The 25,667-nt window shown below is 38.4% G+C and overlaps 1 protein-coding gene across 2 annotated transcripts in view; it reads left to right on the forward strand.

The window, feature by feature from the left end:
• Positions 1–25,667, forward strand: part of cdkal1 (CDK5 regulatory subunit associated protein 1-like 1) — a 209,023-nt gene that overhangs the window by 173,189 nt on the left and 10,167 nt on the right. For both annotated transcript variants that reach the window (XM_084557649.1, XM_084557648.1), the window contains 2 exons: positions 17,448–17,531; positions 20,570–20,734. In XM_084557649.1, coding sequence (XP_084413775.1) covers positions 17,448–17,531; positions 20,570–20,734 — 249 coding nt within the window. The remainder of the gene's footprint in view (positions 1–17,447; positions 17,532–20,569; positions 20,735–25,667) is intronic.

A 25,667-nucleotide genomic window follows, 5' to 3' on the forward strand; every position in this document is an offset into this window, starting at 1 on the left:
TAAATATGAAATGTACAAAAAAAAATCAAACTTTAACTTTGACCAAATGAAATTATTCATCTCAAAAGTTATTAATTAGCATTGTTAGTGTTGATAATGGTTTAACCTCAATTGGTAGCTCTGATCGAAACCGAAAATCATTATTATTTATACTTACTTACTTATTACACCAGTTAAAGTGGTCTCCACTCATATAGTGTCTTTCTACCATCGTGATACTGAAACAGCTTTACTTTGTCGGTCATCCTCCCATTCACACAAACCAGTGGCAATGGAGCTGTCATGCACGTGCTTGCCTGCCATCAGGAGCAGTTTGGGGTCTAGTGTCTTGACAAAAGACAATTAAGGAAATCTACATTGGTGTAAACAGACTTCTTGCAAATAAACCATATAATAAAACATCTTCTCCAGACATTATTTGATAAGTTGTTTGAAACATGATAGAGAAGGAGCCAACACCAACTCCTAACTATCAGACCAAACTCAGTGTAAAAGTAGTTTTGAGGTCACAAAGCTCCACAAGGTTTTCTCCTGGTGATGCTGCAGAAGGCCGATCAGTCTCACCCCTCCCCCAGTTTGTGGGGATGGACATCAACGGCATTTATGGTAGATAAACACCTGTGTAAGAAGCGCATAGATGGAGAATGACAATGAATGAAAACAAAAACAGGAGACAGAAAAATGAAGGGAGAGGCAAACCAGTTCCAGTCATCTCCTCTCTTGCAGAAGTGATGTACTGCCTTGAGCACAATCCTTTCTAGGAACTGCAGCATAAACAAATTAACTCGAAGTGTCCCTACAGCTCTTTGTGTGCGCTTATCTGGAGAAATATGTGCATCTTTTTGAAGGTGTTCATGAATTTGTGTCTTTTCAAACCCTCCATCATTCAGTTTTGTGTGTGTGAGACCGAGTTTGTTTACTGTATGTGGTGTTTCTGTCGCTGATGCGGCTTTGACAAGAATGCATGCCTTTCCTTGTGTATGTGTGTGAGTATTTAGTGCCTTCTGACTGCTGTACTCTGAGGCAGTATGTGTACAAGTCACTGCAAGGCCACATTGTAATTACATTGTTTGGGGAATTTTTTTTTTTTCATCAGGACAACACATGTAGTGACAATAAGTCCTCAAGCTAAAGCTGAACTAAGACACAAGCGGTGCACTTCACTCCCCGTCGGCAACGACAGTATAGACTATAGGATTAGTCTATGTCCTCTGATAAGTGTCATCTTTTACACATCTGGCATTAGCTTTGTGAGAGTCCAGGGGAGCATTAAGGACAGAGGCTATTTTTTTTACCGACTGTGGGGTAAATTGTCGGTTCTGTTCAGTTTTTATTATTTGATAGATAATGTAAATTAATTGTGTTACTTCTGGAGGTATTAGCTGTGCTGTGGAGGTTTTATTGACCTCAGACTGTGTTTCCAGTGTAGTACACATAGAACAGTGTATTGACAACCTGTGCTTTATGGTTTTATTGATGATGTGTGACTCTTGTTTTTTTATGTCTGTTATATGTGACTGTACTTAAAGTACAATAGTTGCTGCATTGTTATTGAAAGGCTATTACATTTATGGCAAGCGTTTGTGTACTGTTTGTATACGGTTGAACATTAAGGATCTAGTATGTATTTACTATTTATAGTGACATCTATGTAGTTTTCATATAAGTTACATTCGTATGTTGAAATTGCTGCAGTACATAAGTTTTTGTTTTCTATTTTGTGAACCACTGTTTTATGGACGCTTTCAGTTTGTCTTTTTGTTTATGTTAATGTGTGGTTTTCAGTGTTAACAGCAAAAATTTTACAATGTGTTCAAGAAGTTTATACTTTTACTATATTTTTTTTATGATTCCTCTAAACTAAAATTCTACTTGATAGGTCCTGTACTGCTTTGCTTTAGGCTCCTGCGAAGTATATACTGTATCGTGTGTGTTTTTTTCATATTTCACATTTTTTATTGTTTGTTTGCCAGCCTCAAAAAAAGTCAAAAGTCATTCAGCGACTGCACCGGCTGGCTTGAAAACTATATAATACGATATCCTATTTCATGAGTAAATAACACTTCCCAGAGTGGTTCATGAAACGCCTTAGGCCTTTATTGAGGACGCAAGTTGTTTATGTATCTATGGTGCCATATATGAGCGAATAACCTCTGCTGGAAAGTATGGATTGTACTGAGAACTGTGTGGAGGACTTATAGAGGACACAGGCTAGTTTATTAATCTAATTTAGTATGGAGTCTTTTTCACTTGCTTTGACCTGCTTCTGGGTAAATGCCCGTTGACATTAGAGCTTGACAGTGTATGCCCATAAGCGGGGTAGTATGTGGTGTTGACTGCAAAAGGATCTTATTGGGTGCATAGGCTTGTTTATGTATCTAGTCCACCACAGGCCAGTATGCCAGTTGGTATGTATTGTCCAGTGGTCATCACCGCATGGGATTAATGGCAAAAGGAGATTTGGTCACACAATCAAGGTCAACATATTTAAAAATTTTTAAGATACTATATGTGGTAGTGATATGTGCCAGTAAAAGTCAAGCATACATAGTTTTATGTATGTGATATACTACACAACATTCCTCATGTCCCGCTGAGTCTCTTATCATCTCGTCCCGGTTTTTATTAGTCTGTATTTGTCATCTTATAGAATTATGGCTTCTGCATATTATGTAGTACTGTTACGCTCTACTTTCAAGGCCACACATATTGTACCTTTTAATTTATAGAAAATAAATGAAAATAAATTTGTCAAAACCCAAGAAGATATTTCTAAATTAGAATATATAAAATAATGATGTCACGCTGAGCACACTCATTTATTATTTAAAAACAGTCATACATTCAACACACAAAATGCTTTTATTGAGAAAGTGTTTCCAATTTGAAGTGAATTTGGCATATCAGTTGCTGATTATGCTAAATGTTTTTTAATATCTAGAATAAAACATCACATACTGTTTTACATATACTCACAAAAAGTATAACATTCATCCACAATTTCCTGTCACTTTACATACACTTTGAACTATCTCAATGCAGAATCTAAGCCCTGCTCCCCTCAAAATATTATGGGTTAGTGAACAGTTTCCTCTTACTGGAAGCTTGTATTCTCATTTTACTATATTCATCTTTGCATTACAATCTATGTGCAGAGGGGTGGCCAAGAAGAAAAAGATGCTTGCATGTGTGTGTATGTTTGTCAGAGCTAGTGACATAGAGGGTCTAATTTTGGATGAACATTTAAATCCCACTCAGTCATGTGGCTTGTCACATACACACGAAACACACACACACAGCACTGGCCCTTTAATTGCCCTGCGTCCCACCCATATGCCACCCAACAGCCTGGCATCTGCTGGAACGAAAAACACACTGAAACACGAGACACATATTGAGGTAATCCCTGTTTTCTGTGTTGCATAGAAAATATATTTGCATATGTGTTCACATACTCTTTGAAGCAGTTCTTTACCTGCCAGTTGAACACCTCACTCACACTATTTAAACAGTACACCTGGAACAATCCATGAATGCACCTGACATGTTGGTCGTTGTATCCCAGTTTGTTCAGACATCAGCTGTGGGCTCAGTGTATGCAAAATCAGCCTCTCAAAATGTACACACACATTCAGGGAGGCAAATTCATTGGCAGCATCAATGCACGTAAAGTCAAACGGAACACTTTTATGAATACATGCAGAGTCACATTCAAAATTGTACAGACACAGGCTGCTATAATGCGCATTCAAATGATTAAAAGCCACTAAGATCACTCCCTTATTTGCATCTGTGCCATTAGCCCACACTCAGAGATGGCTCAGCTTGCCCACATGCTGTCTGCATCTGCACACCTCTTGCACTCAGATGCATGACAACATCTATTCTGGAAATTCAGGTTTCTTCACTGACTGCTGTCTTCACATCCATATATCTCAGTCTCGGTCATAAAGGCTTCAGGCTATTGATTTTTTTATAAACTATATCAATACACACACATGCTAGTTTAGCAATTTTATACTGCTACTCCATGCATAGTGACCATTAAAAGACTGAATTCACAGAAACACTCTGGCTGCAGTCATAAATAGACACATTGCAACATGCAAGCAAGCTCATTTGAAGTGGTTTAATAGGAACTGTAAACAAGAGTGCTCTTATTGAGTGTATCCTGGATGTTAGCTACGTGTTTATTTTACTGGTCGTGCATGAATGCTAAGGGATTGGGCTTTTTGTATGTCTTGTCTGCTCCTGATGACTGTTGGTTTGAATGGCACAGCTGTGTGCGAGCAGACTTGCCTCTTAAAGCTCTGTCTGATTACTACTTGCTCCCTTTGATTAATGCTCATTACATCTGAGTGTGCATGAATGTGTGTGTGTGTGCTCTCGGAGTCAGTTCAACCTGACCCACCCCTCCTGCCATAAATCAATCAACGCCATTGAAGTGCTAATATTGCTCTCTTTGTGAGTCATTTTCGTATTCAGGTCTCATCTTGCTAAAGCCAATCCAACTTTTTCTCTCCAAGATTATGACTTGTGTGTTTTGATTATTTTTTACAAATTGTTAAATCACTGATCAACAGGAAATTAATTGGCAACTATTTGGAAAACGCATTAAAATCCCACATTTGCTGATTCCGCTTCTCCAGTGTGAGCATTGTGGGGAAAGATGTTTTTCTTGAATGACAACAAAGTGCACATCTTAGGTTTCTGCGCCATTGGTTGGGTAAACCAACACATTCGAAGACCTGAACCTTTGCTGTGGAAAATCTTAACTAACATTTTTTACTTTTTTTCTTTTCACATTTTATAGACAAAGTAGTTAATTGGGAATATAGACATGAAATGAAATATAGATATGAAATACAACTGATAGTTACAATCCTGTAATTGATATTTAAATGACTGGTCCTCTTTTGTTTTCATCTATGAATGGAAAGATGGACAAACTGGCATGAAAGGATGAAATATCATTTCTAAATAATGTAACTGATTTTTCTCAGCTGGTCGATTAGCTTTTGCAGAATCTGGTGTTCCTGTATGATTATTGATGGGGATTAAGTGTTTGAATTGAAAAGGTAAAAATGTAGATTATTGTCTCAATATCTGGTCAGAGTAACAGGCCATCTGCTAAATAATATTAAAGAAAAAGCCTTTTGTTTTTTGTTTTTTTAAATCATGAGCGTCTAGTTTGATATTTTAAACTGAAGTTAATTAAGTTAGAATCTGCCATGCAGCCCTGTGTGTATGCCAGTTATGTTTGATCTTTACAGCATCTCACTGCCTTTCTTTCTATGTGGATTAGAGCATTAGGAGGCACGATATGTTAATTTAGTCTCTCAAACTGTCCGAACCCATTCATTGTCTCTTTGACATGTCTTTACATTCCTTTGAAAGGCCGGATATCATGCTATAGTCTGCATATTGTCCATACATTGGCCAGTAAGCACATATGAATCATTGTGGGTTTGCGTCAGCTCTCATTGAGCCTGTGGCCAGCCAACAGCCATAATACATTAATCTCCTCTCAACCTAGAAAAAGCTGGATACTAGTAATAATAAATTACATAATCATCAGAACAGGACATTCTATGTATGCTGTGTTAGGAATCCTTTTACCACCACCTGAAGAGCTTCCTTTTGGGGTTGTCACTTACTAATCTGCACATTGTTTGCAAGTGTTGCATATTTTCCTGCAATTCAGTCATTGCTTTTTTTTTTTTTGTCTCAGTGACACAAAAATTGATTCATAATCGAATACTCCCACATTGCCCATACAGTGCCTAACTGAGCGGCACGCACATCAGAGATGGTTTTTCAGCTATTTCTTACCCTGTGGTTGATACACAGGCAAACTTCATTCCATTCATCTGCTTTTTTTTGCTGTCTATGTTTAGTATATATCACTCACATGCACACATTAGTGTATTTATTTTTAATATGTGCCATTTTACTTTAAATCTTGCTCAATTTATGTAGTATTTAGGTTGCTAGGGAGGAAACGTTATCGTGTCATCGCTGTGAACACAGATTTTATTTATTTATTAATTTTTAAACAAAAGCTGCAACAATGCAGGAAATAGTAAGGATGATTGTGGGATGTTTTTTTTGAATGGCAAGAGTGTTGAGGCCTGAAACTCTTTTCAGTTTATAATTTCTTAATTATTCGTATATTTCCTTATCGAGACTAAATAAGGGATGCTAAGGGATGTTATTTTTGAAAGAGATGTGCTAAATAGAGACAGTAAAAATCTGAATAGAATCAGATTTGAAGTAGTGAGATGTTTAATGAAAAGACAAAATGTGGTTTTAACTCTGGGATCATGAGAAATGGACTGGAATAAAGCAGATCATTTAGTAGTGAATTCAGTGTGCATTGTAACTCAAGCTATAGGGAACTGTATTCTTTGGGTTCCACTCTTCTCCTGCGTGAAGTTAACATTTCATTGATACATCTTTCTGTCAAGATGTCCTGTCAGCATTTTCTCATTCTGTCTCCTCTTTTCATCCTTTTTAGTTTTACCAGTGGCCATAGGCATTGGTTGCTGGGTTGTATTTTTGCTGCTTTTCCTGCTTTTTCAAACCTGCGCTTCTTATATTGAGGAGAAATGGCTTTAACTAGATCTTAGTTTTCACTGTGTCTTGTTTTGATGTATTTTAAGTAAGATTACAACATTTTCGACATATTTGCCTCATCCCTTCTTACAGACTTATCACGTTACTCGCTTGTGTTTGTCAAATAAAGAACAAGATCTAAAGGAAAAAAAATAAACAAGAAAAAAAAAAGCATAAAGAACATATACTTCACTTCCTTCACTTCTTGTCCTTGGGTACCTGAGTGAGATGTTGAGAGAGAAAAGCCAGCAGAGTACTTAACACTCCATCACAGCAACACTTCAAAATGTGCTATCAGTTGGACAGATGATGAGGACACAGGTATACCGAACCATATAGGCGCACACAAATACACACTGACTCTGAATCGTTAGCCCATGAAGAGAATCAAAGTGTTGAATGTCCAAGAGCAAGAATCTCTTCAGTGCAGAGTACTTCAACCCCCTGTCAGTAATATGTACACACAAGGAAAAAAAGGGGAGAAGCACATCATAATTGTGCAAAAACCTTGTAGGTGCTGTACAAACGTAGTTATGGCTTCCTTGACATGAACTGACACTGTTTTATTTCTTGCTGACAATAGCAGAGTGGTGTGAAAGATGAAAAAGCAACACACGACAAAGGAAAACCACTTCAGAAACCAATATTTTTAGACATGTACTGGTTTCCTAGATTATTGAGTATTTTCCCTTTTCAAAATTGCTTTTCAGTGAATATTCAGTGAATAAAACACCACAAACTAGAGGCTACAGAGTACCCATAACATAACAACACTAAACATAATATTATTTATGAAGGCCGGGTTTATAATTAAAGATAAATCATATAGGATTAACTTCTGGTTTAGGTTAGAGTCGATTTGTGTTAAACTGTTGGTGAATGCTTGTGTACCTGTTATCCAGCCACCACACTCTTATAATCCATCCTATGTAAACACCTCACTGCTAATATATGTCTTCTCAATGTTCACAAACAGAATTTAAAACCAGCAACTTGACACATGAATTGTAGCAGAAGTAATTCTGCGTCTGCAGTTGCACCCACTCCCTTCTTTTCAATTTTACAACATTCAAAACCGTCTTTTTTTCAGCTCATCTCAGGAGCACATATAATTCTCTGGGTTTTATCAGTTTTACAACCAATCATCACCTTTTTTTCACTATTTTTATTTGGATTAGCACAATCATTTAAAATCTGAAAAAAAGAAGCAAGGAGAACGAGATAGGATATGCACCAAAGGTCATGATCCGGCTTTTAACCCAGTCAGGCATTAGGAGTACATGATCCTTGCCTCATCCCACAGAGCTGGCCCTGTAGCTCATGTTTTTCCCCCCCTTATCACAACACATACTTTCTCTCATTCTAATATGACGACCAGAGGGCTAGCCTTGAACAGCAATCAGGCGCGTTTTCAAGATAGGCCTTCCTATGCATGTATGATTTGTTGTGTCTTCAGGTGTGGCCTCCAGTGATAATCATAATCATACTGCTGTTGCCAAGGCATTAGTTGCAGCTGCAATTATAGATTAATGTGGATGTATAGATGTGTGCATTACACATGCACTTTCTCCCGCTCTCTCGCTTTCTCTGTATCTTACACACACACACACACACACACCCACACACACACACACGTGCATTACACACACTAAGGTCTCAATGCCACCAGGGACATAACGGACAATCAGCCTGACAATCACAGCTGAGCTCTGATTGATGCTACAGTTGCATACACACACAATTCGTGTCACATAAATGTTGTAATGCCAGAGGCATGGTCCCCCACACCCAACTCACACACACACACACACACACACACACACACACACACACCTCCACGCACACACTCTGTCAAAAGGCCCCACATTGGATGATTTAATGAAGGAGTATAGGATGTTTCCAATCACTGTGGCTATGTGACATATGATTTTACTTTTCTAGCAGAGAAAAAGACATGATCTCTGCTTAACAATATGAAGCTTGGTATCGAAATGATTGGTTTGGACCAAAGGGCATTTGTTACATAGTCTGTCAGGAGCTGTGCTCTGCAATATCTCCAGGCGGGTGTCTGTGAGATAATGGTTTATGTGTCGTGGTGAATGTAACATTGTAAAGATTTTGTCCATGTAGTAATTTTGATATTTTAATAGCTATTGATGTAAAATGATTTAAAATATCAAAAGACATGTTTCAACCAGAACCCAGGAGAGATCCATCAACACACATACTGCGGAAGTCGTTAATTTTCTTTTATCTACATATTTTTTTAAATAATGAGACTCAGGCATAGTCCTAGACTAGGTATGTGTGTTTTTGTTTGTCAGCTCTTGTGTGTGATGCCATGTATTTTAGTAACTGATGTTTCAGAGGCTTTCATTCTGTATTTTCTGCCACGTCTCTGTTTTGATGTGATTCATTACAGCATTTGAGACACTAAACAGCCTACGGGCTGCTGTCACAGGCCTCTGTGCGTGTTTGTGTGCGAGAGAGAGAGACATCTATCTGTCTCTCGTCTGGCAAACTAGATCTGTCACACTGGTGGCAGGCTTGACTGTCTTTTCTGTTGGATGGCTGCAATTGATGAGGCAATCAAGTACTTTTGTATGTGTGAGTTTTTTGTCTAACTTTGCTACCATACACAGTATGTTTTGTGTACATGCTAGAGGCAGCATATAGGAGCAGAGTATACTGTCATATACGATTATGATCTTCAAACCCATGTTGCAAAAATAGAAATGCATAGATCAGCTCTATGTGACAAATCATCATGCACCAGAACTAATTCTAATCACATAGTCTTCTCTTCATAGCTGTAATATATCAATGGTCTTATACATTTGTAATGTTTTATGAGTTGCTGAAATGTGTTATATCCATCTTTGTGCAGTGCAGTGATACGTTTGTGTTTGCTTTGATGCTGTACTCCACTCACTATCCACTATCTACATTCTTAAATGAAGCTGTCTCATTTAGCATGTGGCACTAACTACTCAACTTTTTATCCTAACAGATTTTATGGCTGTATTGTAAATTAGAGATTAGTCAATAGCTCAAATCCCAAGTACAGTACTTAAAGACAATTGTGTGTCCCGCATTTGTTGACATCTGGCATGGTTTTATAAATAGTAAATCTTATAAATCTTTTACCCCGTGACCCTTAACAGGAATAAGCGGGTACAGAAGATGAATGAATGAATGAATGAATGAATGAATGAATGAATACATCTTTTGCAAGAGCTACCTGAGAGCAAATTACACATAAACAAGATCACAATAATGAAAATCATTTCCTCCATGGTTACTATATCTGAACTCAACTGGGATTAAATACAAATTCAATCTAGATGCCAGTGATGACCATCTAACCTTTTCATGTAACACACAGTGAGTGCCTGAGTGCAACAGCTATCCTGTTTAATGAATCTAATATTACTGTGGTATATAGTGTCTTGTGGTTTAATGCAAGTGGCAGCAGAAGTAGATATTATGGCAGATTATATATAATTTTTTTCTGCTTTCAAAGCAGAAAAGTTGTAGCTGAGAGCACACATCCCATCTATCATTTACATAAAATAGAAAGTTGGAAAATAAATAATATTTATGTACAGAATACATAGTGGGCCCAATATCGATCCTAGAGGTATACCTTTATCAACCATTAAGGTACTTCATTTGAAACAGCCTCCAGAAATGTAATGTACAAGTTTCCATTTGCAATTCTTATCAACCAGTTTAGGAATACTGTGAGAATGTTTTAGAACAGTCCTCCAAAGTTATCAGAGTTGGCTCTGAATACCATGTACCAACCTTCACGTATTTCCCATTCTTTATACTGCTTTCTCTGAATCTTCTTGAAAGTCCCAGTTTCATGACCTCAGCCTTTATGAAGACCTTTATGAAGACCCAACACAGAGCATTGTTTAATTTGAGAACTCTGAGGACGCTATTCTTCATTCTTGGAAAGGCTGTTTTAAACAAATCTGTCTAGCATTTCTCAGTTCTTGTAAGGCACACTCAAGGATTTGCATTTTTACTTTATCACAACTGAGTTGGAAAACGTACCCTTTTTCTTCTTTCTCATTCTTAAGATTTACTGTTTCATTTCTGATTCTTGGAGCTCACAGCAGCTCTACCTTTGTTTAAGTGTAACCATTTATGTGTTTTATGTATGTGTGTGTGTGTGTCTGTAAAAGGTAGAGAGAGAGAGAATGAGGGAGAGAGGCATGGGCTGGTGAGCTTTGGGAATGCTTGAGAGGACCTGGAGGGGGGTTGTAGATTTGATGCAGGTGCACAGCATTCTGTCTGGGCAAAAAAACTCTCACACTTCCCCAGCTCTTTCCACAGAGAGGGCGGGGGAAGCTACAAGAGCCAAGAACATATTAGAGGTCTGGTTTAAAGCCTCAAGGCACGCACACAGCTAGTGACGCTTTAGCCCGGTGTGCTTTTACAGGGGTTCATCAGGGTAATTGTTATTAAACTAACCTACAGATACACTGTGTTGCCACTACATCTACAGTCTTAGAGTTTGTGTGTGCACATGCATTTGTGTGTGTGGTCTTGTTAAATATGTTTTTTGGTCTAATATCCTATGCCTTATATATTTCCTTCTTCTTCACTTTGCTGTTAAAACTAGGTCCAAGTGTTCTCAATAAGATTATTTCTTATAAAATGTCTTCAAAAACTGAAAGACATTTTATTTGTGGCTAAATTAGACCTTTGTTTCAAGATAAGAGATTGCACTTTATTGATGCCCTTTGGGAAATATAGGTGTTACAGTGACATGGCAAGATAGTGCAAAAATACAAGTTAGATGCAAAATAGTATAAGGTATAGGAGTAAATATATTAAATGTACAAAAAGTATTTACAGACTGTATCACATTTTAATTAACTAACTACTACTAATAATAATTATAATTACAGTTTGATGAAAACCCAACCAAAGTTAAAATATTAGAAGTCATTCCTTTGTTCTCTGTCAGTCTATTATTATGCTTCTCCCTTATGTTCATTATTCCAAATATCCAAGAAACTAAAATGTTCATCATGCATGTCATGAAAGAGTCATTACTCTGTTGTATCCCATTGCTCTTCTCTGTATTCCCAATTTCATATACTGTTGTTTTAATATTTAAAAAAAAAAATTTTGTCATAAAGGCTGGTTATTTGCTTCATTGCTATTCAAAACCTATATACTTACAGTATTCGTAACTTTGATTCCATGGCAGTTTCTCTATAAAATCACAGCAGATGATTTACTGAAACATCCTTGGAAAAGTTCTAGACAATATATGAGTACGACTAAACTTTTGTAAGATGACAGATCTCAGTGGATGTTCTTTCTTCTGTTGTGTCTTTTGTGTCCGTTTGTGCAACACCAGACATTCCAGATCTATTCATCAAAATATCAAAATCACATCACACAATAGCGATCATATTTTAGATGGTGCTACCTGTGCACATTATCAAAGGCCATTCAAACCAAGACAAGAAGCTACAATCGATTTGGTTGGTGGTGAGAGTATGGATTTATGTCGGGGTTTTTTCCAAATACTAAAGTACATTCACATTTGTTGATACATGTTACATCTACTGCATCTGATTCCTTTGGATTAAGATGCCACCAGCCTATTAAAGAGTACATCGTGAGTCTATAGTCCATTTGTCTTACTGTCAGGAGTTATGGTGTCTAGGTCTAGTCAAAGCAAACTGACTCACAGTTTGCTTTATTGCTCCACTGAAACTTCTAATTAATTGTTTCCATTCTACAGATCTTTAAGCCAATAATCTCAGATGAAAGCTTGTTACTAATTCGACAGCATACATTGTCAGAGCCAGTTGTATCAGATTGTAAACTCTGCAGGCAGCAGTGGTTGACATAGCTTTCCTTTCTTTAGTGCAGCCAGATAAAGACTAATACACACTTCAGGTTAGAAAAATACCCATTTCTCAATACATATCAGAATTTAGAATTGATATGATTACGTGTCTGAAATTATCAAAGTATGAGGCAGGTATTTGAATGTATTGTAAAAGACAGGCTGGAGCAGTGCATAAACAGACAGATAAGGAATCAGTGTATTGACTGAAAAGGTACCTTGAGCTGCACCAGACAGGGTGTGTATGGGTCTGAACGTGAAATGATTGACCTAGACTGCTTTTCTAAGGACACAGGTTTGAAAGCTACTCTCAAGCTATTCTGTTTTTCAGAGAATGGACAGGGTTCAAAAGGGTGTTTTGAAAATGTGTTGTCTTTCTAATTTACTTCAATATCTTCTTTTTGGTTTATTTTAACTTCATCTATCCCTTCTGTCATCCACGCACGTACGACTCACTTTGTATTCTTCCTTAAATTGCTATGGTTTTCCTCTGTCTAAACTACTTATGTTCAGCCCTCGTTTAAGACAATTCATTTGTTTAACTTTGATCTGTGTTGATTTTACATTTGTCTAACAAAAGCCACCAGTAATCCTCTCAGTTTTCGTGACCAGCACTGAAATATTTTACTTTGAGTTTGACTTTGAGGCTAAAACTAAATGCTCAAGCCAGCAAGTGTGCTTTTCCTTCATCTCTCAAGATGCTTATTCAAAGAGAACGTCCAAAAGATCAGAGCATCTCTCTTTAGCCCTGTTAAATCACTCCTCACTGCTATTGTTTTGCAGGCAACAAAACGGCGTGTCTCAGTGTGTGTTTGCGTGTAACATTTGATCTGTGTGAGTGTGTGTATGTGCTTGTGATTGCATGTTTGTGATAATTGCCAAGGTTTGTGAGCAAGACTGGATATCGTATTCCACGGTTCCTCCTATGTTTGTTTGGGTTTGTGTCTGAGCCATAGGGGTGGATAACGAGTCCAAGAGATAGAACAAAAGGAAAAAATAAATATAAATAAATGTGTAAGAGAGATGTATACATTTGAAATGAGTGGAAGAACTGAATTCGGCTTTGTGTAGTAAATGCCTGCAAGCCACTGCTCAACAGTTTTAATGGTTTTGGGGACATGACATTCAGAAAACTGGTGAAAAAGTCACAAAAACTGCAAATGCACGCTTAAATTTTCTTTCAGGTCAATGGTTGGGACATTTATGATTTTTTACTGGAAGACAGAATCTCAGACACTCTTATTAACTCTATGTAGTTAAGTACTAACTGACTGACACCTTAATTTTAATATGAAAGAGTTTGCTTAAGGAAAAAGTAAAGAACGTGATATGAGTGGCTGTTTTTATTGACGCCACACTGTGTACCTATTATTACATTACTATCTTCTGTGGAGTCAAATTAAGTGTGCATTTTCAGAATAGGTTAAAATCTAATCCAGCATGTCCTCGTTGCTGGCACATGGAGTCTGCAGGACACTATAGCCCTGCTGACACATCCAATGATTTTAAAGTAGACAGACCTAAGTATGTCCGTCAACACCTGGCTTTAAACTTTGTCTCCACATGCGTCTCAAGTGAGCACTTGTGATCGGATCTCAGTTATATGCTTTATATATTTATATTAAAAAAAAAAACTTTTAAGTAAACAGACATGACTTTAACTGAGAGTAGCCCAAAATATAACATGAAAATGCAATTACCTCACTGGCTCATCACATCACATAGCTAATTGGAAAACCTCATGTGAATTCTGTAGTTATGACCAAATTACACATAACCAGTTCCAGTGTTTCAATTAGTTTATCTTGTTTATTTCACTTTGTTCAGTTACTTAACAGATTAACAGATACAAGGACAAAATATATTTTAAAACTCTCCCTACTAATTATAAACACTTAGGTTGCTTTTGCCTTTTCTGATGATACATCAGCCAGAATTATATGGTTTAACTTCAGGGGTCTCAGCACAGGGTACAAGCCGCCTTTTTCAGAAAAACAAAATACACAGCAACGTGTGTTGTGACAACATAGAAGCTGCAGTGCAAAGCGAATGTGAAAATATTCAGCTCATGCTGAAGATTTTAGTCAAGTGAGCCCATTAAAACCTCAGAATACCATCAGAGCTATCTGTCCTGGTTGTGATCACACCTGCACCAGGATGCTTTTCAATGCCAGGTGCAAACAAGCCCCAAGAAGATTTTAATGTGGCTGCCCTTGTATTGAGGAAATTCAACGTACATACAACTTTTCAGTAAATTGTGTAGTACTGCTGTTCTCTTGCTTGTCTAGTACTGCTACGGCAGCGCTACGAGCATGTGTTTTCTGCTTTTCACACTGATTACAAACCTAATCCAGTTTCATGCTAAAAAGGCCACAGATGCAGCAAAATAGTTTGGGTGATGTTTGGATGAATTGCTCCTTTATTTATGGCACAGATGAAAATGTTGATTAGAATTCAAAGCCATGGTTTTCTCATTATCCTTGTTATGATGTGGATTAATTATCAATTAAACTCATGATCCCACAAATCTGTAGTGGATCTGCTCTGTATCATGGGATGTTATTCTCTGGATGGGGGAGTAAATACACGTCTCACTGTGCAAAGACATACTTGCCTTATTTGGTATGCTGTGCCATTTTTCAACAGACGGAGTAAATACAAATCTAAATACAGACTCTGACTTTCGCAGATACGCAAGGAAAGACAAGTAGCTACACAAACAAACCGTATTTTAAGCATTTTGAAAGAAAATCCTTAACATTTAAAGCATTGTGAAAATAGTCCTTTTCTTGTGTTACAAATTTTAGGCTTTCAGCAGACACCTACCTTCAATTCAAAGGAACAAACAAAGGGTCGAAATCAAATGCTTGCCAACCAGTAACAATGTTGAAAGGACACTTTTCCTGAAAATTAAACAAGTGATTTATTTGATTTCCTCTTAAGTCTGTCAGTATGCCAGTGCAGGTGCTGTCTGCTTTGGAACACACACATGCACGCACTATAATCAGAGAAATAGAAAGGAGGAAAGGAAGAGAGGTGTGAAGAACAAAGAGAACGCCCAGAGATAGTAGCGAGGGATGGAAGCAAAAGGATAAAAATGGGAAAGAGGGAAGAAAAGCGTACAGAATATTGGTGTCTGCAAAAATGGAAACACCCTGGGCAACGTGTCAGAGCCGTGACTTCTAAGACTTTGACATATTGCTAAGGAAATGATCAGTCAGCACAGTTTTGCAGTACAGGGCTCAACGTTGAGAGAGTTAAAATGCAAATACTGGCCGCTAAGCCTATAGGACACCCTGTTCCCAATATTGTCAAATACAGTAGGTGCTGTTATTGTTTAAAACCCAGGTTTTCTTGCTTTGCTGTACTGTTTCCTAAAACGCTGGATCCAAACTCTGCGTGGTTGTTCTTTACATGAAACCATGCTATAAGCACTGCTTTGAGGCAAGAAAATAAATAATGTTTTGAGCAATTTTGGCTGTAATGAGGTAGAGGTGTAAATGCACCCAAGACAAACCCGTCAGGAGATGTATCACGCCAGACTTAACAAGAGAGTATTGACTGTTTACATCCACAATAGTGTCATATGGAATGGGCATGGAAGCAGTGGTGAAACACAGTCAAATATTTGTCAGAAATGGATTTTTATAATGGATAGATACTCATCCACTGGGTGAAAGCATGGAAAATATGTCTACCTTTCTGTCAAAGTCAATCCTGAGGTGGTTTTATTTATCCCTGCGGTACTTTCAATAAAGTTCCTCTACTCTTCTTTCTCTATCTTTGAGTCAACAACATTCTTTGTCAAAAAATTACTTTCTTTAATTTTGTCCAGTACTAAATTTCTTCTTTGAAAGGTCTCATATTATTAGATTTTCTGATGTCCTCAATAGACGTTTTCTGTACACATTTGAAAGGTACCTCGTGCAGGCTTTATTTTTCCGTTTTCGTTTTTGTATGGACCTGAGCTGAATTGTGTTCTCTATCCTCTCAGCAAAGCATTAAACTGAAGTGGCTCAGAAACCTTGACATTGTAATTAAAAGGGGAACTGCACTAACATAAAACATGAAAAAACATGAGAGAGAGCAAAGCTTTCATTGAATTTGGGAATGAATAGAAACATGACATGTAAGGAAGCTTGCCTGTGTGGATTCAAAACTGAATGAGATAAACATAAGATGCCCTTATACACTGTATAACAAAAGCTGTATACCTATTGTCAAGTGTTTACATCCTGTATGTATGGTAGAAATCCATATAGTAATTTAGTGTACATATTTAGGTCAAGCCTTACCTGACCATAAAAACAGCAGCAATGGTTGATTGTCAAAGGGGTTTAAAATGGCCAATGTTTGTGGTGGCACCTGCTAAAATTCCTTGCCAGGGAAAGAATGGCCACCCCGGTAGCCAAAAAAAGAATTTAAAAAAATGATAGAAGCTTCTTGCAGATGGAAGAACCTTACCTTGTAATGTGGTCACTGCTGTGAAAGGTTTTCTACTATCTATTTTGCTAAACCCGACCAAGTAGTTTTGGTGTTTGCACTGAACAAAGCAGCAAATAGTATTTAAATACAAGAGCAAACAAGTGAACTATATGAAAAGATAACGGCCCAACATGGGACACAAATCTCAGTCTTCTAGGTGGAAGGCCTGTTCTTGATTTATGCCACCATCACACACTCCGTTCAGACACACCGCCTGGCCTGCATGCAGATCTGACTCACATGACTAATTTAGTGACATAACCAGAATGCTTCAGAGACGGAAAAGGCAGTAGAGAAAGGATGGGAAAGTGAGCACACGTTTACACAGACGTGTACATTTACAGATCGAAACACATTTGAAACAGTTGCAATGAAAGGATGTTTTAAGCAGTCAATACATTTGATTGTTTTTGTCTGAGCAAAGGCAGCTTCATAACTGTTCATTCTGTCTCTCTTATTCTTCATGTAGGTAGGGGAGAGGCAACATGTGCTGGTGACAGAGGAGTCATTTGATGCCCAATATTATGTGGCTCACAACAAGTTCTACGAACAGGTAAGATAATTAAATGACTGAAGCACAAACTCCATGTGCTGTGTGCTGGATCACTATTTTACGATTGATCTGCTTTTAATAAATGCATAGCACACTATAATGTTTTCTATATATAAACCTTTCTGTGTACAGTTCAACAATATAATGTGTCTACTTAAAGCTAGTTTTATTTTTGCCATACAGTATAAAACACAGATGGTTAATCACTAGTAATTCATTCATTATTATCCTGCATTTAGTGACGACCCTTTTCAAGTTGCACTGACTTGTATAAATATCAGTATCTGCTGGAGGACGATTTAGCAAAGGGACTGTTTGTTTACACTGCTGCATCGGATGAATACTAAAATAGTTAAGCTGCTCTCCCCCGTCTAAAACCTACAGTGAAAAAGCTGTAAATTAATCTGCATTTGATGAATATTTTTCATACGTGAAGCAAATCCAACTCTTCCTCATTTTCACACTTAGTAAATCAGATCAGAAGGTTTTGCTTTGCATGTCATGAGAGTACTCACAGCAGGTGTCAGAAGCTTAAGCTCGTATTGACTAAAGTAGGTTAGCTATAATATCAAACATGCTCACAAATATACACGCGCACACACACACCCTGCGGTGGTCATGAGAGCATTTGGCTACTGATAGCAGCAGCACTTTTAGCTTCTTCTTCTTCTTTTTTTTCATTTTTTTTTACTGTACTAACATTAAGGTCAGCCCTAAAGACATGAACATTCCTCACACAGACACACACGCGCGCACACACACACAGACAGACAGCTGCTCTCTCACACACACCTTCACGTGGCTTCAAAGACCCTCTCTCAACCTGTGAAAAATTCACTTTAAAACATCTTCAAATAAATCAATTTCCTCCTGCTTTAACCATCATCAGAAACATGTTTGAAGTTATGCTTTTTATTAGCAGTGAGGGCAGGGGATGGTAATAATTTTTCCTCCCTTCCACTTTCCTCTCCTCCCCTCTTCTCCTCCTTTGCACCTCCTTCTGCAGGCTATAAACTTAAGTTACAAGTGTCACTCGGTTCATGTGTGTGTTTTATGCGTGCACGCTTCTTCTACATTTGTGTCATGTCATTTGATGTGTGTGTGTGTGTGTTTTTTTTAAGTATTTGGTATGTACTCTTAAATCACTTTGACTTGAAAAAAAAAAAGAAATGGAAACACTATGTACCAGTCTGTACCCTTAAGGGATATACCTATAGCTTATGGACACTCAGTCACATGCAGTACTCGCACATGAAGTGTATTCCCAAAACGGAGGCCCAACTTACCTCTTGTCCTCTTGCTGTAGTCTTGACTTCCTAATCACCACTTCCTCAGATATAGATGGTCATTTTAAGATTTATTTTTTTATGCAATTTCATGTAATTACATATTTACTTATTTAAAGCTCACCCGTCATTGTTTGTCACTAGGGACAATGAGTTTTGGGAGATAAGTAAAAGACAGAAGGGGGTTGAGAGTAGAGGTTGCATGGGTTGAGGGAAATTGGGAAGAAGGTAGAGAGAGGTGTGATTGCGAACAGTGTGTGTTACACGTTTGCACCATCAGAGGGATATCTATCCTGACAGTTATAATAGGTACCCAACCCACCTTTGTGTGCGTGTGTGTGTGGCTAAGTGAGTAAGTAGGAAAGGGTGGGGGGGATTTCCAGTGAAATCAGACAAGCTCTTTCATCATGTAATCACCATGTAATGGGTCTCGAATGACCATCACCTACACACACACATGCACGTACCCCTCGGACATGCTGTCCTACCTCTCTACTCCCGGTCTGGCTGCTGGCTACTTACACACACACACACCCACACACTCTCTCAGTGGTCAGAGTGTTGAGCAGCAGGTGTGTTGATTGGGCAGGTGTGATGCTGGCTGTGTGTCTGTTTGGCCTGTTCTCTGTGTCCTATCATATTCCACCAGCTGGATAAAGGCTGACAGATTAACACTAAGGCAGGCATGCTCCTGCCATCACAGCAGTAACAATCTCTCTAGCAGTTCAAATGCTAGTCTCTGCCCCGTCAGTGACTTAGCCCTGCAGAGTCGTGTAATGGTTAGACAGACCACCAGATGATCTGAGTCAGCACGTTACCACCCCGCTGAAGTGAACGTATGCAAGACACTGAACTTCCCAGCGTGTCTAAAGCTGCTGATCCTCTCCTTGAGTCTGTCCTTGGGAAGAGGCAAGCGAAAGAAAGGGGATTTAGTGGCATTATCATTGTTATTTAATTATTACACATTTTCTTTGAATTTATATAATCTTTCAAAACTTTTTGGAAAAGAAAGGACATTACCTGGGAAGCCAAGTAAAGCAGCGGATGTTTACAAAGAAAGCTCATCCTTTAGGTTTAATTATAATTTACACAAACTCTCACAACAGAAGTTTTAAATCCTGACAATAATCACAGCACAATTCATCCGCTAAGTAGTGTTTACTGAAGAGCTCAACTCTGAAAACAAGGACCAGTGAAATGGAGTAAATCAGTACTATAATTGAACAGCATACATCAGGGTCAGACGCTGAACTTTGTCATAGTTTGAAAATTGTTTTGAAAGAAAAATAATTTGCATGCCGTCTTCGGTGACGTGGTAAGTCAGTAAGAACAAATTCCACTTCAACACAAAGCCGTAATTATAACTCTTTGTTTTCCCTTCCTTCCTGCTGTGATCATCCGTGATTTAAAGTTACCATGGTGAAATGATAAGACAAACCAACAAATCCCTGTGGTTTACCTCAAAGCTGTTGCGGTACTTTTTTGACCTTGAGAGCTCCCATAAATGAAACTGAAAACATTCACACCTGTGTTTTTAAGCAGCCAGTGGCTAAGTAAGTACCAAGGGCCATTGGGCAAACCTGTTTTGAGAAGCAGTTAATTAAAAATGTAACTGACAGATGTGATCATCTAGATCACTAAGTCATGAAGTTGGTCACTAAATGACAAATTACTGACGATCATTCAGTCTGTTCTGTGACAGGGTTGTTGGAATTTGCAGCGATAAACGTTATGATGTCTCCTGAATTGCAGGTGCTGGTGCCAAAAAGGGCTGAGTTCAAAGGCAAGATGATTGAGGTGGACATCTACGAGGCAGGAAAACACTTTTTGAAAGGCCAACCAGTAGAAGACAGCAAGCCGTTTACTCCCTCAATTGCTGCACCCTTCCAGAAAGGAGAGGTGTCTGGTTTGATGCAGGTAAACACACTCACATATGCACACTCACTCCTTCATACAGCTGTAATTACATGCATGCCTAAACATGCATTATTTAACCAATTTACCCCACTTGATATTTCATTATAAATCAATGCGACATAAAAAATTAACAGTTTAAATCTGAATATTTAAGATAGCTAAATATAAACTGGTGCTTATATACCAGTGTGCCAAAATATGATGATCTCTCCACGTGAAGTGAATCATTTTGATTACCTTGTAAGAACAGCACATGAAGGTGAGTGAACAGTCGATTCTCATAGTGTTGGATACTGGAGGATTGAGCAAGTGTAAAGACCTGAGCAACAGGCTGGGTTCAAATCATTAGGGATCAAGTGTTTCAGGACCAACTAGGTAGTGGTGAGTACCCAGAAACAGTAGGCCAAGGAATGACAAACCAGGGAAGGGGTTGTGCTGGAAGTGAGTTTGATCCACAGGAGCTCCAACTCACAACTTACAGTATTTTAATCCTTTATGTGGCAATGAGCCAGAAATGGTAACTTCCACACACATTTTAAATATATCCCTGTGTCTGTCAGTGAGGTCTAGAAGCATGTGGTTTTCACCCAGCCAATCAGCAAAGATCAGGGCAGCATTCTTAGGTCAAATCCGGGTCAAATATGGTCTGCAAGGTCCACCTCTGCATGAACGCGGAGTGTAACTGCTTTATTAGGTACCACGAAGAAATGTCCTAATGTGATAATGTGTATGTTGACAAGTGCCCGAATCAGCATTTATGTTCTAATGGTCTAAATACATGTCTACATTTGTTAACCATTTCCAAGTATTTCAATGAGTGCCCCATATGGGTTAAGAATGTGTTGCTAACTTTTTTTGTGCGAGATACCACACAACACCTTTTAAGGTCTATTTGAGTCCATGTCTCAACAAAGATAGATATGTGTACGAGTGAACACATTGATCTACAAGATATACACGTAATTTAAACAAATACTTTCAAGCTCTCTCTATGTGTTCTTTCCTTATGGAAAGTATGGAAGTTCTGTTTACAATGGGATATTCAAATTTTGTGCACTTAGCAAATAATAAGAACTATATATGTGTGTCCATATTTTTAATCCATGCTGTAGTTTGGCAGTAAGCACCAGTGTGTCATCCGTGAGATAAGTAATTTTAGATAAGCTGTGGCTGGCTAAACTGTCTTCTGTCTTCCTTTTCACGTGCGCGCACACACACACTCACACACACTACCATGTTAATGTATCTGTTTCGCTGCATGTTATTTTTCACTCTGACTAGCTGTAGCTTATATCTCAGGACATGGAGCCACAGAGCAGAATATGATACACTTTCTAATTTCACACTCCATCAGCCTTTACTACCAGACAGAGAGGGCGGGGAAGAAAGGAACAGAGACATGAGAGAGGGGGGTATGGATGAAGAGGAAAGCAAGCAGAGAGGGAAATGGATAGCAGAGAATGAAAAAGAAAGAAGGAGGAAGGTTTCACAGCAAACACAGCACTCGGCAATGAAAAGTTCAGCAATGGAGGCCAGACATTGTAAATCTAGTTGCCATGTAAAGTCTGCAGCCCATCTAACACATATGTTTGCATCCCCCCTTACTTTTCCCCACCCTCTTTCAACAAACGTTCGTACACTGGGGTGGGGTTTTATATAGCGCATTAAACAAGTGAAACCAAAACATTAAGCTTTTGCTTTTGTTTATTCACGAACCAATTAATAATTTCTGCATATCTCTGAGGATGCAAAAGTAAATGAACCCTTGTTTTCAGTATCTGGTGTGATCCCCTTGTGCAGCAAGAACAGCAACTAAATGTCTCCGGTAACTTCTGATCAGTCGTCTACAGCGGCTTGGAGGAATTTTCACCTCATTCCTCAGAGCAGAATCGCTTCAGTTCAGAGATGTTGGTGGGTTTCCTCACATGAACTGCTTGCACTAGGTCCTTCCACAACATTTCTATTGGATTACGCGAAGACTTGGCCATTCCAAAATGGCCAAATTTGTCTTTCTTTGACCGTTCATTGTAGAACAACTTGTGTTCTTGGGGTTGTTGTCTTCCTGTATAATGCTATTTCTCTTAAGATTCAGCTCACAAACAGATGTCTTGACAAGTTCATTTAGAGTTCATTGATATAATTTAGAATTCATTGGTCCATCTGTGATGACAAGGCATCCTGTTCAAGATGTAGCAAAACAGGCCCAAACAAGGACATTGCCATGTTTCAGGGACGGGATGAGGTTCTGATGCTAGAATGCATCCAAGTAGAATGCACTTTAAGCCAAGTAATTCTACTTTGCTCTCATCCATCCACAAAGCATTTCTCCAATGGTCTTCTGGCTTGTCCACATGAGAGCATTTTTGGAGAGCAATACTTTTGTCCTTTCCACCCTGCCATGCACACCATGGTTGTTCAGTGTTCTCCTGATGGTGGACTCATAAACATTAGCCAATGTGAGAGAGACCTTTAGTTGTGTGTCCTGTGTGACCTCTCAGATTATTATGCATCTTGCTTTTGGAGTGATCTCTGTTGATTGACCGGCCTGTTGAGGGTAGCAGTCGTCTTAAATCTCCTCCAACTCATTTTCTGAGATCCTCAGAAAGCTCCTTTGTCAGTACCATCATACGCTTCCACAAACATGTGTTGAGAGGATCAGACTGTGAAATCAGAAGTCCCTGACTGACATTGAATTGGTTCAATTAGGTTCTCTTTGTATAGTGTATGGACTTCCGCTAATGAAAATCCGCTGATGTTTTGAGTCATTTTTAGGCCAAAATAATGAAATAAGAATGTGAAGCCAGTTGAACAGACAAATAGAGAGATGGACATAGAGGTTTGCTTTCAGATTAGTGTATGCTGTAATTTAGTCGTCCATGTGAACTTTCTGAAAAATTAATTATTGCTTTTCTCCGTTGCCCACACCATATTGACACTTAACACTGTGTTATATTAAGTGATCTCCAGTGACGCTGCTGATGATCTGTAATCCATGATTCTTATGACCTGCATTGTCAGCTGTTAATGGCGCTTGAGCACAGTGCGATAACTGACCTAATGGCTTGGAAACACAGCAGTATCTGCAAGCTGCACACGCACACACATGCTTATTCTGGAGTCGCCTGGTATATACGGTGTCCTTGGCAGCTGTATGGGTATCTATAGTCATATTATTATTATTGTGAAGAGAATGATAAATAGATTAATCAACTTTATTGTCTCTATACTTTCTTAGCTAACCAACCCAATTTTTCTCATGTTGATAAGGACGGCAGCTTACCCTGAACACACTGGGGCTGCCTTACCCAGTAATTTCAAATTAAATTGCACATTGTCTATAATCAAGTCAATCACTGTCAGCATGAACTTGCAATCACCCTCACAGTTTTGGCATTATTTCTCGCTGCACCTAGAAGTTTTAAACCAATGCAAGTCAACAATGAGGACAGCAAAATTAAATTCAGAATTGGAGAACAGAAGTAGATAAGGTAGACCACGAAAAAGCTTTGCTAAAAGTGTTCTTGCAACTAAGTATTAAATGTTACTTTGGGTCTAAATCCCTGAATTTCGCTTTAATGCAAATTTATTTAAAAAAAATCTTTAAATGTATAGATTTTGTGCTCAGATGTATTTAAAAAGAAAATACTTGTTAAATTAATAATTACTTTGGGAATCTTGGTGATTGATTGATTTATGATGATATTACCTTGCCCCGACTGCACCAGTAGCATACCCGTGTATACTGTACATACCTGTCTAGGGATATAGACTTGGGCACGCACATGAACGACTGGTGCATAACTGAAGACTATTTTTCTGTTGGACTCTGCATGAGTCCACAACACGCTGAGCTAAATCTGTATGTGTGAGATGAATGGACAACTATGAAAAGCCAGATCCTCATCTTTATGTCTTGCAACAAGGTCTGTAATTACAGAGAGCAAGAGAAAAACAGAAGCATGAAGGACCAGGACACTGTGTGATGAGGTATGATAGCTGGGTATGTCCTAGTAGGTAGGATGGAGTCTGATGGAGCTTTAAAGCTTCATCTAAGGTGCAGGGGAACAATGCAAGAGGAAGTGCGGAAAGTAAAGAGTGCTAGATAAGTGGGTGATTGGATGGCCATGGGAACTGAGTGAGATCTGTAATGTCCATTTGTCAAAAGAGAAACAAAGAAAAAGATCTATTGTGTCAGAAATGGCGAGAGAGCAGGAGAGAGAGATGATTACACACCAACCAGCATCTATAATGATGTGTCTGGGAAGGAACTGATGTGTCTGAGAATGAGGTAATGTGGCCAGGTGGATAGATGGCTGGATTTATTGAGGAATGGGATATGAAGCCAAAGATAGATCTAAGTTTACGCCTAAGAAAGACTGTGGATGGCTGTGAATGTGAGACACGATGGCTTGGATACACACAACTGATGGATGAGCGGATGAATACATGCATGGATGTGTTAATATAAGACGATGTATAGCAATTCCGGATGTTCACGGTGATCTGATGGTACATTTGTCCGTGTGTAGCCCAAGAACCTAGTGAAGAGTTCTGCTTACAGAGGATATGTGTCCACAAAGACAAATTTATGAAGCAGAAGAGCCAAACCAACATCCAATCTGGTGTCCAGCGAGAGTTTTGTTTTAATTGTCTAAGCTAATGTTGAATTTTTAGACCAGTTATTTTTTTGTTTTTGATAAGACAGGATACAAGTTGGTTAGCATTACTTCTGATTGGCCAGATTTGATAGCTGGATAACATTTATTGTTTTTGGTTAAGAGCCTTAGACCATATTTTCTGTGTAGATAATATTTATTTACTTTGTAGATTCTAATTGAGCATCAGGTCTTCCCAAACTCTAAACCAAACTGGTCAAATGGCCTATGAATTATGAACTGCTATGTATGAGTACTCTTCTGTTTCTGTAGTCATG

This window comes from Chelon labrosus (assembly GCF_963514085.1).
Source record: "Chelon labrosus genome assembly, chromosome: 12".
Classification (NCBI taxonomy): domain Eukaryota; kingdom Metazoa; phylum Chordata; class Actinopteri; order Mugiliformes; family Mugilidae; genus Chelon; species Chelon labrosus.